This window comes from Cricetulus griseus (genome assembly GCF_003668045.3).
Source record: "Cricetulus griseus strain 17A/GY chromosome 1 unlocalized genomic scaffold, alternate assembly CriGri-PICRH-1.0 chr1_0, whole genome shotgun sequence".
Lineage (NCBI taxonomy): Eukaryota > Metazoa > Chordata > Mammalia > Rodentia > Cricetidae > Cricetulus > Cricetulus griseus.
Genome location: NW_023276806.1, coordinates 164688947 through 164704309, shown reverse-complemented (window position 1 = coordinate 164704309; position 15363 = coordinate 164688947). Strand labels below are relative to the sequence as shown.

Below are 15363 nucleotides of genomic sequence, written 5' to 3'. Positions count from 1 at the left end.
CTCCAGAAATGATGCTGGGCTGGGGGCTGACACTGGGCAGGAGTGGGGGGCACTATACATGTTTTCCTTGCAGAGGCGAGACCATGTACATGAGAACACTGAGTCATTGCATCAGTCACAACATTCCAAGTATATTATAGAATTTTCATTATGTAGATTTAAAAAAATCTCCAGTAGAAAAAAGGAATGCCAAAATATGATGTTCAAATCATTCCAGTATTCAAAAAGTTCAGTCCCCATTCAGAAACAGATAAACAGTATATTTATTAAATGAGTTAAGACAAATAAACTTTACAAATAGACAAATAATAAAAGGCTCAGTGGCTAAAATAGATGGTAAGCATCATTAAAAGAAATCAACACCATCACGGTAGTATCTCAGTTGGCTTACACGTGGAAATGAAATTTTCAAAGAGCAATTTCACAGAAATGAAGCCAGTTTTTTTTTCTTATAAACAAATCACCATTTCTTGGTTCAAAACTGATATCTGTTATGAAAATTACCATATCACATATTCGTAAGATGACAAGGAGTAACTCAGCTTCAAAGTGCGGCAAGTCTATTTACAACCACAAAAAAGGCAATGAGGAGGAGAAAAGGATCTTTAAAAAATATACAAAGATTAAAAACATTTGGGATGCAAAATTAAACAAGTATATCTTTTCTTTTGTTAGAGGATAAAAGATAAAATGTGAATTACAGATGTTGATTTAGCTATACACTCTATATAATGGGATCCAAGATCTTTAACAGCTTGCTTGCATTTTTTACCCCTAGTTACATAATGTTCGGAAATTTATGGTAGAAATTACAGTGTCTCAGAGAGAAACACACACTGAGCATGTCTTGCTATTACTTCATGGACATTCTAAGACCCGTTTACGGACTGGAGGTGGTGTAAAAAGCCATTGCCTTGAGTTGAAAAATGAAGACTGGAAAAGCTCGATACAAACCCTCCGAAGCACATGCACGTCTAAATCTTTTGGTAATTACATTCATATTTAAGCATAACCAAAATAAAAAAAGAAAACTGAAAACATTTCCCTTTTCTCTATTCCCTATGCCTTGCAGGCTTCTTCAGTGGATAGGGTCAATTTTTAGAGTTGAAAGGGTTCTTCAAGAGGAGTCTAGTGCCCACCCTCTTTCAGGGTGAGTAATTTCTCCAAGATCATGCAGCACATTAATGGCAAAATCAAGACTAGGAGCCCATTCTGGACTCCTGGTCTAAATATGCTTCCCAGCATATCATGCTACCTCTTTTTACAGTATGAGTAACTACAAATACCTGATGAGTAAATGTACAATGATTAATGCGACAGAGCCAATATGTTTCTAAGACTTGCAGAGGATTACTGCAGGCAACTGATGGAGAGAAAAGATTCCTCCCACCCACCAAAAAATATCAAGCACCATCATCATGTTTCCTTGCTGGGTCAGCATTCTTGGATGCAGTAGTCCTCGTAAACTTTATCAGCCTGAGGATTTTTATCTGGTGAAATCTATGCCCTGCAACAATACCAGTTTCTAAAGGGCGAAGTCAAGGGGCAAACAAAGGAAGAAGGGAGATAGATAGGAAAGAAGCAGAGAGCCCAGAGATTCAACTGACTCAGGGATGGGCATTTCATCACATGGTTAATCACCACATCTGCATATATCATGTTTAGAAGCTTTTCCCTATTTTCATGTATTATCTCCTTTTACAGAATCTGTTATTTGGCCACTTAATAAAAACAAATGTATCAGAGACAATGGTGGTCATTACTCTTTATAAAATGGTGACGCTATTTTAGATAAAACTAGATTCTATGAAGAATATGTTAGGTGGCAAAACTGTGCCATCTCAGCCTGACTCTATGAGGTGACCAACAAAGAATTCAAACAGTACTTCGTGGGGCTGTTACCAGCTTGAAATTTATTCCAATTGTGGTTAAAGGGAACAGACCGATGCATCACCTATGCAGAACTAAGGATAGGAGCTGAGCTGTCTTAAAACCATTGCTTTGTATTTATTTAATAAAAGGGCATATTCGTCTATGTTTACAAACAAGTTTCAAAAACAAAAGGAAAACATGTATGCTTCTATCTATTAACCTTTTTCAAAATGCCAACAGCCCTCTATGCTGTATGCAGGTCTCTAAGGAGTTATTAGAAAAATCAATACAGTTCACTCACAGTTCACCAAGACATCACTGAACTAACATATTTAGACAAAAACAAAAAGGACTAAAGGTTCTCTTGTAGTTTGATAGTTTAATTTGATTCGCCTGAAATAACAAAAGCATTTCAAGCATCTTTCATTGTGTATTTGATGTCCTGCAATAAACAATCTACTAAATTCTGAACAAAAGGTTATCAGCAAGTTTTCAAAAAATTTAAAAATTAAACAGTTCTTTCAAAACCATTAAGTAGTAAATGTATTTAAGAAACTAATTAGGACAGATGCCATAACTTCATTAGAACACCACTGCTCATGTTTTTTTTTTTTTTTTTTTTTTTTGGTTGCTTTTTTGTCTTGTTTTCTTTTTTGTTTTTTAAACAAAGCATTAGTGTTATCTATTTGGCTATTAGTATTAGCAATTTATCTACAATATTTAACAAGATAAATTGTAGGCAAAAATTTAGTACAGTTTCAATAGAAACACCCCTTTTTTATTTCCTGAAAATACAGCAGTATTTGAAGGACTAATTTTTCTCTGCATTAGTTATAAGGAAGCTTCCCATCTATGAAGAACAAAAAAAAGTATCTACAAACCTTGTAAACAGATCTGTATCATTTATAAACATAAATAATCCAAATTATTAACAGCCAACAGCAGAAATTAAAGTATTCATTCAATGATCCAGGGCTCTCCGTCTTGCCCAGCTTCACTCCTCCCTCTCTCCCATCAAGGACCGAGATAAACCACAGCTCTGCTAATACACCTTCAGGACCACTCTAGGTACCACAGATGATCCACGGGTCACTTATGCCGAGTTACCGTTGTTTATCTGTCAGTTCATTTCTCCCACCCCCCAAAAAGCACCCTCAGTCTGGCAGAAAGCTTTGCTTTTTTTTTTAAAAAAATAAATCTACATTCGTACAAGTGTGTCTTCTGTTGAAGTCCAAAGACAAGAATACTATCTTGTCCGTCACAATATGTGAAAAGACTCAGTTTCAATTTGTTTCTTTACAATGCAGCTAGTGTGTTAACATTCAGCTTACAATCAGAGTGATGTTTCCAAACTATGTAGTGGGCTTCCTGGGGATGAAGAGGTAGCAGACTTGTTCATTTCTATTGTAAGGTGAATTCCGCTGTCAACAGCATTGTTATTTTTGTTAGGAGAGGGTGGAGGGCTGGGGTTGCGTTTTGTAGGAGCATCATCTTCAGCATCAGTGTCATCAATAAGGGGGATGTGAGGCTCTGAATCTTCTATCCTAAACTCAGGGTGTGTCATAAAGTTGTGGATTGAACTTCTTGATTCTGGCTTTTCTAACCCTTCATATAAAGAACTACGAAATGCATTCACCACTCGAATCTGTAAACAGCAGAAAACACAGAAAGATGTCAGAACACCAGTAGCTTAACTACAGTAATGGTTCACTTATGAGTTTGAATCCACAAACAGCTAGGTATGAGTGAATCATATTTGCATGTAATGCAGTGGAACTTGCAATACACTGTAAAAAAATGAATATTTTAGTAGGACACTACAGAACAACAAAACCACATACTCTAATTAAGAGGTATACATTCAAAGGAAACTAACAAAATCTTATTGTCACTGGCTAAAAATTTAATAGCCATTGTGTAGGATTTTTTTTCCCTAAGACGACAAAAACAAAAAACAAAATGAGAACTTTGCCATACACAAGCTTAGTTGAATTATCTTTAAATCAAAAAGAACATATTTCTCAAAACAACTCAAATAAGCTAAACGAAGTCAAGCACAAAGGGTTACTATTCATCATGCTAGGAATCAGGGTGTCACCAACTATGAAAAAGCCAAGCAAGTATAAGCTGAATGCCACAATGAACTCACATCTGCCCCACTACTTCCTTAATTAAACATTAAGAATAAAGGAAACCCAAATACGTATCTGTAAAATGCTACTATAAACAGCTATAAATATTTGAGTATATGCCATTTTCTACACAAGTGTTAGTGGTTTTCTGTATAAGATTATAACCCTGGAAAGAACAGATTTCAAACACACACAACTCACCCACCTTCACTCCCTCCCTGGGACTCTCTAAAAAAATTCCCAAAGGAAAAGACACAAAATTTCAAAATTTTCTAGTAACTATTTAGATTTATGGCTATTTATTCTTCTTCTTGGATGCCAGCTGTACACTGAAAAACTAGGTTAAAGGACAAGCATAAAAATGCTACTGTAGTGACAATAGGCCTCAGCAAACCAGTGTTATCCAAAAAGTCTTTAAAAAGATAAAAAACCATTCAGCTGAGCACTTATGTTAATTAAAATATAAACATTTCATAACATAAAATATTCACTTTGTGTCAATTCTAATAATTTTAAGAATGAAGGCACCATTTACTCATAAAGTTAAGAGAAGTAACTGATGCCAGCCTTCTACAAGAAAACATCATCATTAGAACCATCTCAACAGCAAAAAGATGATTAAGAAACATTCAAATAGACATTCGAATGTTTATTTTAAAATGTATGGTTAGGGTCATATGCCCCTTCAGATGACCCTATCCTTCCTCCTGTTTGTCTTTCCGGACTTAGCGCCCCCCATCTGTAAGCCGAGTTAGTCTAAATCAGTGGTTCTCAACATCTTTGGGGGGTGGTGGTGCATATCAGATATCCTGCATGTCAGATATTTACATTATGGCTCTTAACAGTAGCAAAATTGCTGTTATGAAGTAGAAATAAAAAACAGTTTCATGGGGTCACCACAACATAAGGAACCGTATTAAAGGAAGGTTGAGAACTTCTGGTCTAAATTAACTTGGCCCTTTACATAGGAAATACAGAGATGAAATGAGTTCTAGTCTTCCAGCTACTAGAGGATGAGTATCTGTTATCAAATGGGATTTCTCAACAGCAAACCAGAAGTAATATAGTTCCTACACCTCATGGTATTGTTACAGAGTATGGTATAGTGTAAGCATACACTATGAATCCCAGGACCATCAGATATGAATGTGCATTGCACCAATTGGGAATCCTGGGAAAAGGCAGATTCTGATCCAGTAGGGGTCCAGGACAGTCTGCATTTCCAACAACTTTGTAGCTGATGCTGAGAAGCTGATACACATGAAGCCAAACGTATCCTTTCTATATTATCTTGTGACTTTTTAGGTCTACTTTATTCATGCATTTCTACTGCAATTTGACAGACCAATAGCAGTGAATACACTGTTAATTCTGAATGTAACAGAAGAATATTATCTATGCTGCATTTTTAATCTGAACTGATGCACACATATAGGAAAAGCTAAGAAACCAACCAATATAAATAGCACAGGAGCTTATTTAAGGACCCTTTTCTGAAAATACATGGAACAAGGCAAACAAAGCTCAAGTCAGCAAGGCAAGCAACTGGTTGTCGATGCAAGAATTTTATTCATGCTACTAAGTTCCCTTCTAAACAGGACAATATTAAAAGTTGAAATGCTAAATTCATTCTTTAGTGTTATAAATGTAATTTCCTGATTCTCTTAGCTGAGTTTCAAATCACATGCTTCTGCGAACCATGCAGTATGAATATGCTTAAAGGCATATACTCAAAAATTTATAGTAGTTTCATAAGTGCTAAACTACTATATTATTCCCCATAAGAATATAAAAGTTAGCACAGAGACAAGCTCCCAGATTTCATGCCTAATCTTTGGTTGCAATTGTTCCGCCTCTTACCTAACCCCCTAAGAAATAAAAGGACAACAATGGCAACACTTGAGGTCTCAATCCACTTTACAAAAAGAAAGCTTTATGAAAAGCCTGAACAATGAATTTAAACATTAAGGAGAAAATGAGAAACGTTAGGTGTGTGAAGTAGGAAATGTTAATTTCATGCACTTAGGAACACACACTCACACCCCACAGTAGTAGAAGCAGTAGAAGAGGAAAACACTACATGTGTAGGGGTAGAAATATTTGTTACATCATGATGCTGGCTGGCGATGGAGGGTTGTCGCCTTAGAGCCCCCTGAATGGAACTTCCACTCTGGAAAGCATTCACTACATCCATCTGCAAGGAATCAGAGATTGTGACAGCGTGCTCAGAGAGAGAGAACAAGAGAAAGGACCGTTCCATCTACCAACATTCAAAATGTAAAGAAAAAGGCACTTTACAGAGCAGATAAATAGGCAAGAGTAGCATTTTTGAGATGAAAGGGGAAAATAAAAGCTAGGAAAAAAAAAGCTTAGGGCATATAAGAGACATTCTTTCATAATCAGTTAAAAATTTCACTCAGTTCAGCCATCAGTAGTTTTTCAAAGAATACATTTTGTGGGCTGGGAGGGCTAGAAAGGCAGTTACAAAGCACAGGTGGTCTGGTCCTCTCCCCGGATAAAAGTCATTGTTCCCATCAGCTTTCCTACCTCTCTACCAGACCCATACCTGTGTTTGGATTCTGTTCAGACCTCTAAACCACAAGATCTGGCCACGCCGCAACTCCCTTTCGGCATGATCAATCTCTTCAACATCCTCTGCTAACTCCTCCTCAGGTATTTCTTCCTTTTGTGTTCCATGACCAGCTTCTTTTAGGAATTTTAAACGGCTAGTTGGAATTGTTGAGATAAGCTATAACACAGGGGAAAGAACTTAAGGTATTATTAAAAACTGCAGGAGTAGCCACTTATTTTTACCAATGAAGCAATGAGACCTTGGTGATCAGTCTTTCTCAGAACAAAAGTTATTCAGCTATACAAAAGACATAAGTTTACAAAACAAAATTATTTTTTGAATAGAAGTTAGGGTGATGGTACTTCTTATGACATTAAATTGTACAACCATGTTTTACAGTGTCTTTATGTATAAAATCTCTACCTGAACTCATATCAATTACATTTACTTCAAACAACATGAAATGGCGTGTGGTCTTACTGGATGCAAAACAAGCCTGTAATCCATTATTGCTATAAAAATTCAACAAATAAAACAATGTAAGAATTCAGAAAATCTTTATGGTTATACTGACAATTCAGTTAACTATTTTCATAAAACTTATCTAAATTGAATCAACAATGATCGATAATAGCAATATATAGCAACAGATGCCTCTAGAAACAAGAACACTATCAGAAACATCAACAGTATATATTAGCATTTGAGCATTAATAGGCATTACCTATGAAATAGAATTTACCAAGGGGAAACAAAGCCACATTCAGACATATTCAGAAGCCCGAAGATTTCTACTCCTGCCATCTGAGCTCACAGAGGTAAAACCGGATCAAATTTGTGAAGCGACTTGCTCATGAAATGGCTAAGATTCCAGGTCTCCCAGGCACCAAAGTCAGGGCATTTTTTTTTTTTTTTTTTTTTTTTTAAAGAATCACTCACTTAAAACCAACAGACCAACAGACAAAAATCAGTGTAACCCTGCTGCTTCTGGTTGTGTGTGTACAGCCCTGAGTTTTTCTTCTTGAAATTAGGCAGAGTTTTAGGTTGTAGGTTTGTGATTTGCCTATTAGAGAACACTGTGAAATAATTAGAATGGTAATCAAGAAAGAAATGTGGACCAATTAGGGATCACCCAGCAGGAAAATTTTAAGATAACAAAAACCACTTAGAACCCAGAAACACAACTAAGAAAAAGATAAAACTTGAGTTTGGTTTGATCTACAGAATGACAATGAACGAGCTCACACAATTTAAAGGGTAACACACTACTCTGTATTCATGGACATGTCAGTACTGATTCTCCAACAGCTGGTTTGACACTAATAACAACAGCCTGAAGGTGAACATTGCATATGTCATTACCACTCATCTTTAAAAAACATGGCTCGAAAGTGAATTAAGATGACTATCAGTAAAGTTGATGTAGATCTGGCATTTTCATTTATAGACAACTGTTAAAACTACTCCAATACCTTAAAATCCCATTTTGTGGCTGTGTTTTTTAGATACTGTTGATTTTAACAAACTGCTTGTAAGACTCACAATTTCTCCCAGGCTTTTAAAGATACTAAAAGTAATGAAGTATATTTATTCTGAAAATATAAAAGCAGGTGGTAAAGATACAGGCATTAGCAGTCATATATGTGGTATGTTTATAACTGTACCAACCTGCTCTAAAACCTAGAGAAGAGCAACAGATCAATGAGCACAGTGAACAGGAGCCACCTAAGAACAAGTCACTTGGGAAATGGAAACAAACCCCCTGTCACTCAGAATTCCCTTTTGTGACTCAAGAGATAATTAGAGTAAGTAACACAAATGGTTGAAAGTTTTAAAACAATTACTTAAGGTTTTAACAAAAACAGTGAGATTTTTTTACCTGGCCCCAGAGTAAGGTCCCCATTCCCAGGAATATTGACCACAGCCACTGTTCTATTGAAAGTTCTGAGCAGCTGAAAGGTTTCCCACCAAACTGCACAATTATTATCTGGAGGAATAATCAAGAATACACTTACTTAAATGACAACTAAAATAAAGTAAAATCTCTGTCCTAAACTTTAAATATATATAATAAATTATGTTTACTAAAAATCACATGACCAAAAGAAGACCTGTCTGCTATTTCCTATTTTATTTCAAATACCAACATTCTTTGGTTTGCTTTGAATAGTTCACACCTTTCATGAGAAGTAGTATATGTTTTGTGGGAGGTACCACATGTCATGGAAATGTATGTGGACAGAATATGGCACCTTGCTTTCTCTTCTACACAGCAGTTACTCCTTGTTGACATTTAGATGTCAAGCTAACTATGAATGCTCTGCAACAGAAGAAAAGCAACCTGCCAAAGCTATGACGTGTATGCTAGCTCTGCTTGTCTGTTCAATAGAGTGAAGTCCACTGACATACATACACAAAATTCACATTATGTGGCTCGAGATTCCTTCCTGATCCTTAGTGTCCTACCACAATATATCTGGGAATAGTTAAGTATTAAGTAACAAAATATTCACCTATGTCTGAATCTGACAATTCTCTCTGATATAAGGTAAGTAGCTGTGAAATACTGAAATTAAAAGAAAAGTTAATTTTGGTACTGAACAGTCATTAACATTTTTATAATATAGAAAGCATCATAAATTTCATGCTTTTCATTTATTTGTTAATTTCATTGCTTTTTAATGTCAAGAATATTTGTCTAGATAGTCATCACTGGTTTGCTAGGAGCCTAGCATTATTCTAATGGTTATAGTATTGTAGCCATTAGAACTGATTTGGTAATCAGGCTTGGATTTTCATAAAGGATGAAACTGAAATAGTTTTTCTTTTGTAAAACAAGAAAACAGGGAAAGGGAAAATGTTCAGTGTTTCTAGTTTTTTTTTTTTTAAAAATTAAATGACTTTCTTTTTCTGGTGTAATGAGGTGTGAAAGGAAGGCATTACAACACTGGGGAAAACCAGTAATTATGTGACTGGCTGATTTGGTCTCATTAAAAATAATTCTTTATAGTTGAAAGAAATAAAGCTATTTGCTGAGGCAGCTGTGGGACTGACTCCTGAAAAAATTAAAGATGAGTTGTTATAGTTTTCAGAATATGCCTTAAGTCAACATGAAGCTGGACAGATATAACAAGTCAATATACAGAAGCTCCCTCCCTGCTGGAGTCATTGACAGAACAAAGTACCCATTTGTTGAATATGTCTCATATAATCTAAACTTCTCTTCCACTTACTCACCTGTACCACAAAGGTGCCTAAAACAATTGTGCAGAAGATGGCATTATTAAAGATTCCTTCAAACACATTTCTTTCACCGTGGATTTTCCGGGCATTTATTTCATTGAAAAGCTGCATCAGCACAAAGGTATTAAACACAATAGTGTAATGTTCCGAGGGGGGAGCATGCAGAGGGGCATTCCTTCCACTGTCGATATCAAAAAACTTCTCTCCTGAAATGAAAAGTCACCATTTTGTGATATCAGTGAAATAACATAATGCGTTTCAGTGAAGTGCATGTTAGCAAAGCTTGGTCAGTCTTGGGTGTGGAATGGACCCTGGGATTATCTGGTACAGTTTTTGTTTTACAGTTAAGGAAAGTGGAGCCTGAATAAAAGTCAAGACTCTTTACTTTCTCCACCCTCTAATTCTTCTAAACTGAGTAGGCAACATGAAAAGCAAGTAAAAATTTAAGATATGTAGAGTCAGGAACAGAATTGAGGCTTCTGAGAACCCTGTCACAAAGAGGCATACTGGGTGATAGTAATGTGTAGCAGAGACAGTTTAACTGAAACTTTCTTACAGTGAACTCTTACCAGCAAATAAGAGCGTAAAAACCACTACGAGTTGATAGAATGCATGACCCAAAATATTCTTCATCATTGTACGTGAGATGAGAGGCTTATTTCTACCATAAGGCTTCCGAAGCAAAAGTGACTCGGTGGGTGGTTCTGTTGCCAGGGCCAGGGAAGCCAGCGTGTCCATGATGAGGTTTACCCACAGCATCTGCACCGCCTTAAGTGGTGAGTCCTAGAAAAGACAGGCTTCCTAATAGACATTCACAAGGGTTCAGGGAAGTGGCGACTTTCAGGAAGCCTTTAGGATTACAAAGACTCAAGGAACAAAACAGATTACATTTTATGTTAATTAACCTACAATATAAAGCTTTATCTTATTTAATACTTAAGGACTTTAAAAAGGTAGATCACAGAATTTTTGCTTTGAAATAAATATTAACAGTCACCTACTTGAGTAATACAAGCGCCCGTGAAAGCAACAATCACTGCTACTACATTAACAGTAAGCTGGAACTGAAGGAATTTTGAGATGCTGTCATAGACATTTCGTCCCCACATAACTGCTTTAACAATGCTTGTAAAGTTGTCATCTGTGAGAATAATATCAGATGCTTCTTTAGCCACATCAGTTCCAGCAATGCCCTGTTAAAAAAGTCTGTGAATTAGACTAAATGTTTAAAATATAACTTTACATATGCAAATGTGTACCATTATACTTAATAAAAATAATTACATTTATGCTAAAAGAAGATAATACTGTAATTTTAAGATGCCACTGAGCAAGACATTCAGGCTTAGGAGATAACATACATAAAGAATGAAGTATGAAAAGCAATGTAATGTAATACTGTTGCAAATAAAAGGATGCCTCTTCCAAAGTCATGTAAAAAGTGTATTGTAAAATACAGGAAAAGACTGGACATGAAGTTGGGAGGGAGGTATGTTGGAGGGACTGGAGCAGCAGGAGGGGTGAAATGGAGGAGGTGGATATGATTATTATACATTGTACGTATGTATGAATTCTCAAACTTAAAACATTATTTTAAAATTTTTGAAAATATTGAAAGTGATTAAATGTGAGGGAAAGGAATGTTTGCAGGAAAACCATAGGGACTAGAAGCAGATGATGAATGGCAAATAACTCAGGAGACCGAAGGAATCTGATGCTTAAGCCATCAGGGGGGAAAGCAGAGAGACAACTTTTTCCCCATTATAGAATTCCTATAAGGCTCAGGCCCTGCAGTTTCAGGGAACACTTAGAAACAGAGATGAAATGAGAGGTGCTCTTGAAGACCCGAAGACACTGAAGAAGCAATGAGAAGCCTCAAACTAGTAACACTGTCAACAGTAGAATCAGTAGATTAACAGACTGTGGGTTAATAAAAACAAGTTAATTGTACCTATAAACATCATAGATAATTTTCATGTACTGATGATGAACAAAAGATAGACTTGATACATGTGATTTGGTATAGACTTTAAAACAGGCAGAAGCAATGAGCATCTGGAGTCACAGGTTGTATCTATTTCTTGTATAGCACAGGACAAGGTAACTAGATCCTCATTGCTCTCTCCAATTCATACAACCAGTCAAGCTGTCACTTCCATGCCATGGCCAGATTTAAAGCAGGCCAAGAGGCAGGGCACAGGAGTCTCTAAGGTAAAACTGGTAAGATTACCAACTGTCTCCGAGTCATCGCAGAGAGACTCTGGGAATGAGTATGTGCCAAGTATGTTAAAAATTAGGGGAAAAAAAAATGAAGTGAACAACAACAAAAAAGGTAATTGGCAGGAAATACAAAAAGTTGTACAAAAAAGGAAAACTAATTGTAGATCATGTGGCTCAGGATGGAATGGCACTGACAGTCACAATAAAGAGTCAACAGTGATCTAATCAAAAAGATGAAATGCTACTACTAAAAGAATGGTTGAGCATGAATGTCCATGGAGCAAATGTGGTACTGTGCCTGTGCACCTGTTATCTGTGAAGTGTTGAGTACTAATCTTCTTTGAAGAAAAGCCAGTAGTCAATGCTTTGTATGGTGACAAAGAACTGGAATTATGCGGTTTATATAAGGGGGAAAAACAGCTAAAATAGTCATTTCATTTTGGAAGTCAAAAAATAAGGTAAAAGGAATGCCATGTGGTAGGAACATTTGATACCAAACTTTAAAAATGTTACATACACTGTGTGGCTCAGCATGAAGAGCTGAAATGGAGCTATACTCACAATATTCAATTATAAACAACTATGATTTAAATTTTTAGTCCCTAGGTCATCATCTTATATCAACTCCAGTCATTTTTTTATAGGTTCTAAATGCAAATCTCTTCATGTCTTTGTTCAAATCCTTGCAAATTTAAGAGATAGTTATAAAAGGTTAGTTGGTATTCAGAGAAAACTTAATTCCATGGACAAATGTGTTTGGGAACTTTGGATCAAACATACAACAGTTTTCAACGAATTTCTCAGTGTGACTACACACACACATCTACTTAAACTGATTTGTCCTTTATCAGAAGTCAAGTATTAGCAAAATGGTTACAAGACCAAGCCACCCAAAGTACTTACTCCTCTTTACTTTTGAAGTAAACTTCATTTTTTAATTTAATTAATTTTTAAGTTGTGTAAAACCCACTACCAACATAGCCTGTGTAGTGCATTTTGTTTGTTTGTTTGTATTGGTAAGTTTTGCTAACCACTATTTAAAACTCACTGTATACATCTTATGCCCAAGTTTTGATGGAAAAATCCTTTGTTATATGCAACTAGTTTTGTCATCCTGGTTAGCCATCAGGGTCAGAGTAGTGGTAAGAATATGTTAAATGCTGAGGTACAACATATTGGTGATTGTAATGTTGCTGAATGGAATGGCGCTGCTGGCTTAAAGCACAAGGCAGAATTCTTAAGCATTTCTTGGCCCACTTCTGGAATTCATCACAAGCTTTCAACATTTCATGTCAATATAGCACCCTAGATACAGGGTAAGGGGAGAGTCTTTGGAATCTTTGCTTTTGCTTGAGGAGAAATTTACTCATCTATTTCCTCTTACCATCTTTCTTAATTAAATGCTACCATGAGTCTTCCTTTAAATCTCCATTTTAGCAACATAATACTGGAGGACAATTATGCAAGTACACACACTAGTGCACAGAAATATCTTCTTAGTGTTGGGCTTTATTTCACAATTCAATGTGTCTGATACCTTAGGGATAAGGAGGCAAATTCAGCACCCCTAAAAGAAATTGACATTTCTACAATGGCTACAGACAGTCACATTAAATGGAAATAATAGCTCATCAGAAGAGATTTTTGTAGTCCAATGTAAAACTTTCTAGTCCAATAAAAAAAAAAAGAAAAAAAACTGGGCTGTATATTAAACAAAAATATTCAGATAGTTTTTCTGGTTAAGTTTTGGACTTGACAATTAAGGACTATAGACTATGACTTTCCAAAGACAAAGAGTAAATAAAACACTTTAGTTGAGTAACAAGCACCCCTAACCCTCCCCTTAAAGCAACTCTCTTATATGTGGAATCTAGATTGAAAAAAATATGTGATGCTGGGCATTGGTGGCACACGCCTTTAATCCCAGCACTCGGGAGGCAGAGGCAGGTGGATCTCTGTGAGTTCCAGACCAGCCTGGTCTACAAGAGCAAGTTTCAGGACAGCCTCCAAAGCCACAGAGATACCCTGTCTCGAAAAACCAAAGCAAACCAAAACAAAAAAAAAACAAAAAAACAAAACAAAAAAACCCAACCAAAACAACAAAAAAACCTTCAATATGTAAGGCATCAAAACAGAAGGTCAATCTGTGGAGGGTAAAGGACTAGCAAGAGGGGGAGGGGTGAGTGAGAGAGGGCAATGGCTATATGTGAATATGAGCAAAGCATGTTATATGCACATGTGAGGATATTATAATGAAACACATTTTGTATATACAGAGGACTGTATGTCTATATAAAATGATGACATTCAAGTATTCTTTATAAGCCATTAGGTCACCATTGTTATAAGTTTGTTTAAGAAGGTGGTAAGAGTCAGGTGAGTTGACCAATGTTTAAATATTTCTCAGCGTACAAAGCAAATGTGTATTGTTAACAGTTGTCCAAAGAAATCATTTTCTAGCTAGACTTCACAATATCTAGTAAAGCTAGCATATAAAATAATTAGATTTATAAACTCACTTAGACTTATCCTTTATCTCTTAAACTAATTTTGAGGAACATTGTTTAAAATCAGCAGTAATTTTGGCAACCAACAAACAGACAACCCAGCTAGCAAACTATATAAATATTTGGGTAAGTAGGCTCCTACCATGGCAAATCCAACATCTGCTTTCTTTAGTGCAGGGCCATCATTTGTTCCATCGCCAGTTACAGCTACAACTTGGCGTTGCTCTGAGACAGTGCTGTCAATTATACCTTAAATAGAAGTAAATATTAGTGCTACAAGACCCTTTGAATGAATAACGTTATTTTGTAGAACATCCCGATTAGTCCCTTCCATAGATTCAAAGTTAATACTTTTAAACAAACATATAAACTGTTTAGCTATAGAGAAAAGATCAATCCTAGAAACTAAGGTTATATTAGGAGTTACAATCATTGAAGATGAACATAATCTTCCCACTATATCAGAAGGCAATATTTCTAATTGCTATTTGTGACTCAATATTCAGGGTTTGTTTCAATTTAAGGAAGTAGAACATGTTTCTGTGTTAAGAAAGTGAGACAGTTACATACTCACCTTTAACCAGTGTATGTTTGTCAGTGGGAGATGATCTTGCAAGTACTCGAAGCTTTGGCCAAATCTTGTCTATTCTTTCTTGCTCAATCTAAAAATTTTTATCAAAGTTAAAATATGCCCAGGCTATTCTTATAATTTGAAATTAGCTAGCTGCCATGTTTACCAGTGGTTCTTTACTCATGGTTCAAAGAGTAAAGCAACTCCTTGGAACCTCTCAGAATTACAATTCTTGGGAAGGGCCTC

The 15363-nt window shown here is 36.0% G+C and overlaps 1 protein-coding gene across 3 annotated transcripts in view; it reads right to left on the bottom strand.

The window, feature by feature from the left end:
• Positions 1-239: 239 nt before the first annotated feature.
• Positions 240-15363, bottom strand: part of Atp2b1 (ATPase plasma membrane Ca2+ transporting 1) — a 108322-nt gene continuing 93198 nt past the window's right edge. For 2 of the 3 annotated variants that reach the window (XM_027394135.2, XM_035451793.1), the window contains exons 14-21: positions 15121-15208; positions 14689-14795; positions 10821-11012; positions 10389-10602; positions 9814-10025; positions 8456-8563; positions 6571-6753; positions 240-3517 (exon numbers count right to left, since the gene is read on the bottom strand). In XM_027394135.2, the coding sequence (XP_027249936.1) occupies positions 3206-3517; positions 6571-6753; positions 8456-8563; positions 9814-10025; positions 10389-10602; positions 10821-11012; positions 14689-14795; positions 15121-15208 (1416 nt within the window). In that variant the 3' untranslated portion in view covers positions 240-3205. Of the gene's footprint in view, positions 3518-6084; positions 6199-6570; positions 6754-8455; positions 8564-9813; positions 10026-10388; positions 10603-10820; positions 11013-14688; positions 14796-15120; positions 15209-15363 lie in introns of all 3 variants that reach the window. The other variant, XM_035451794.1, reaches the window with a different exon arrangement.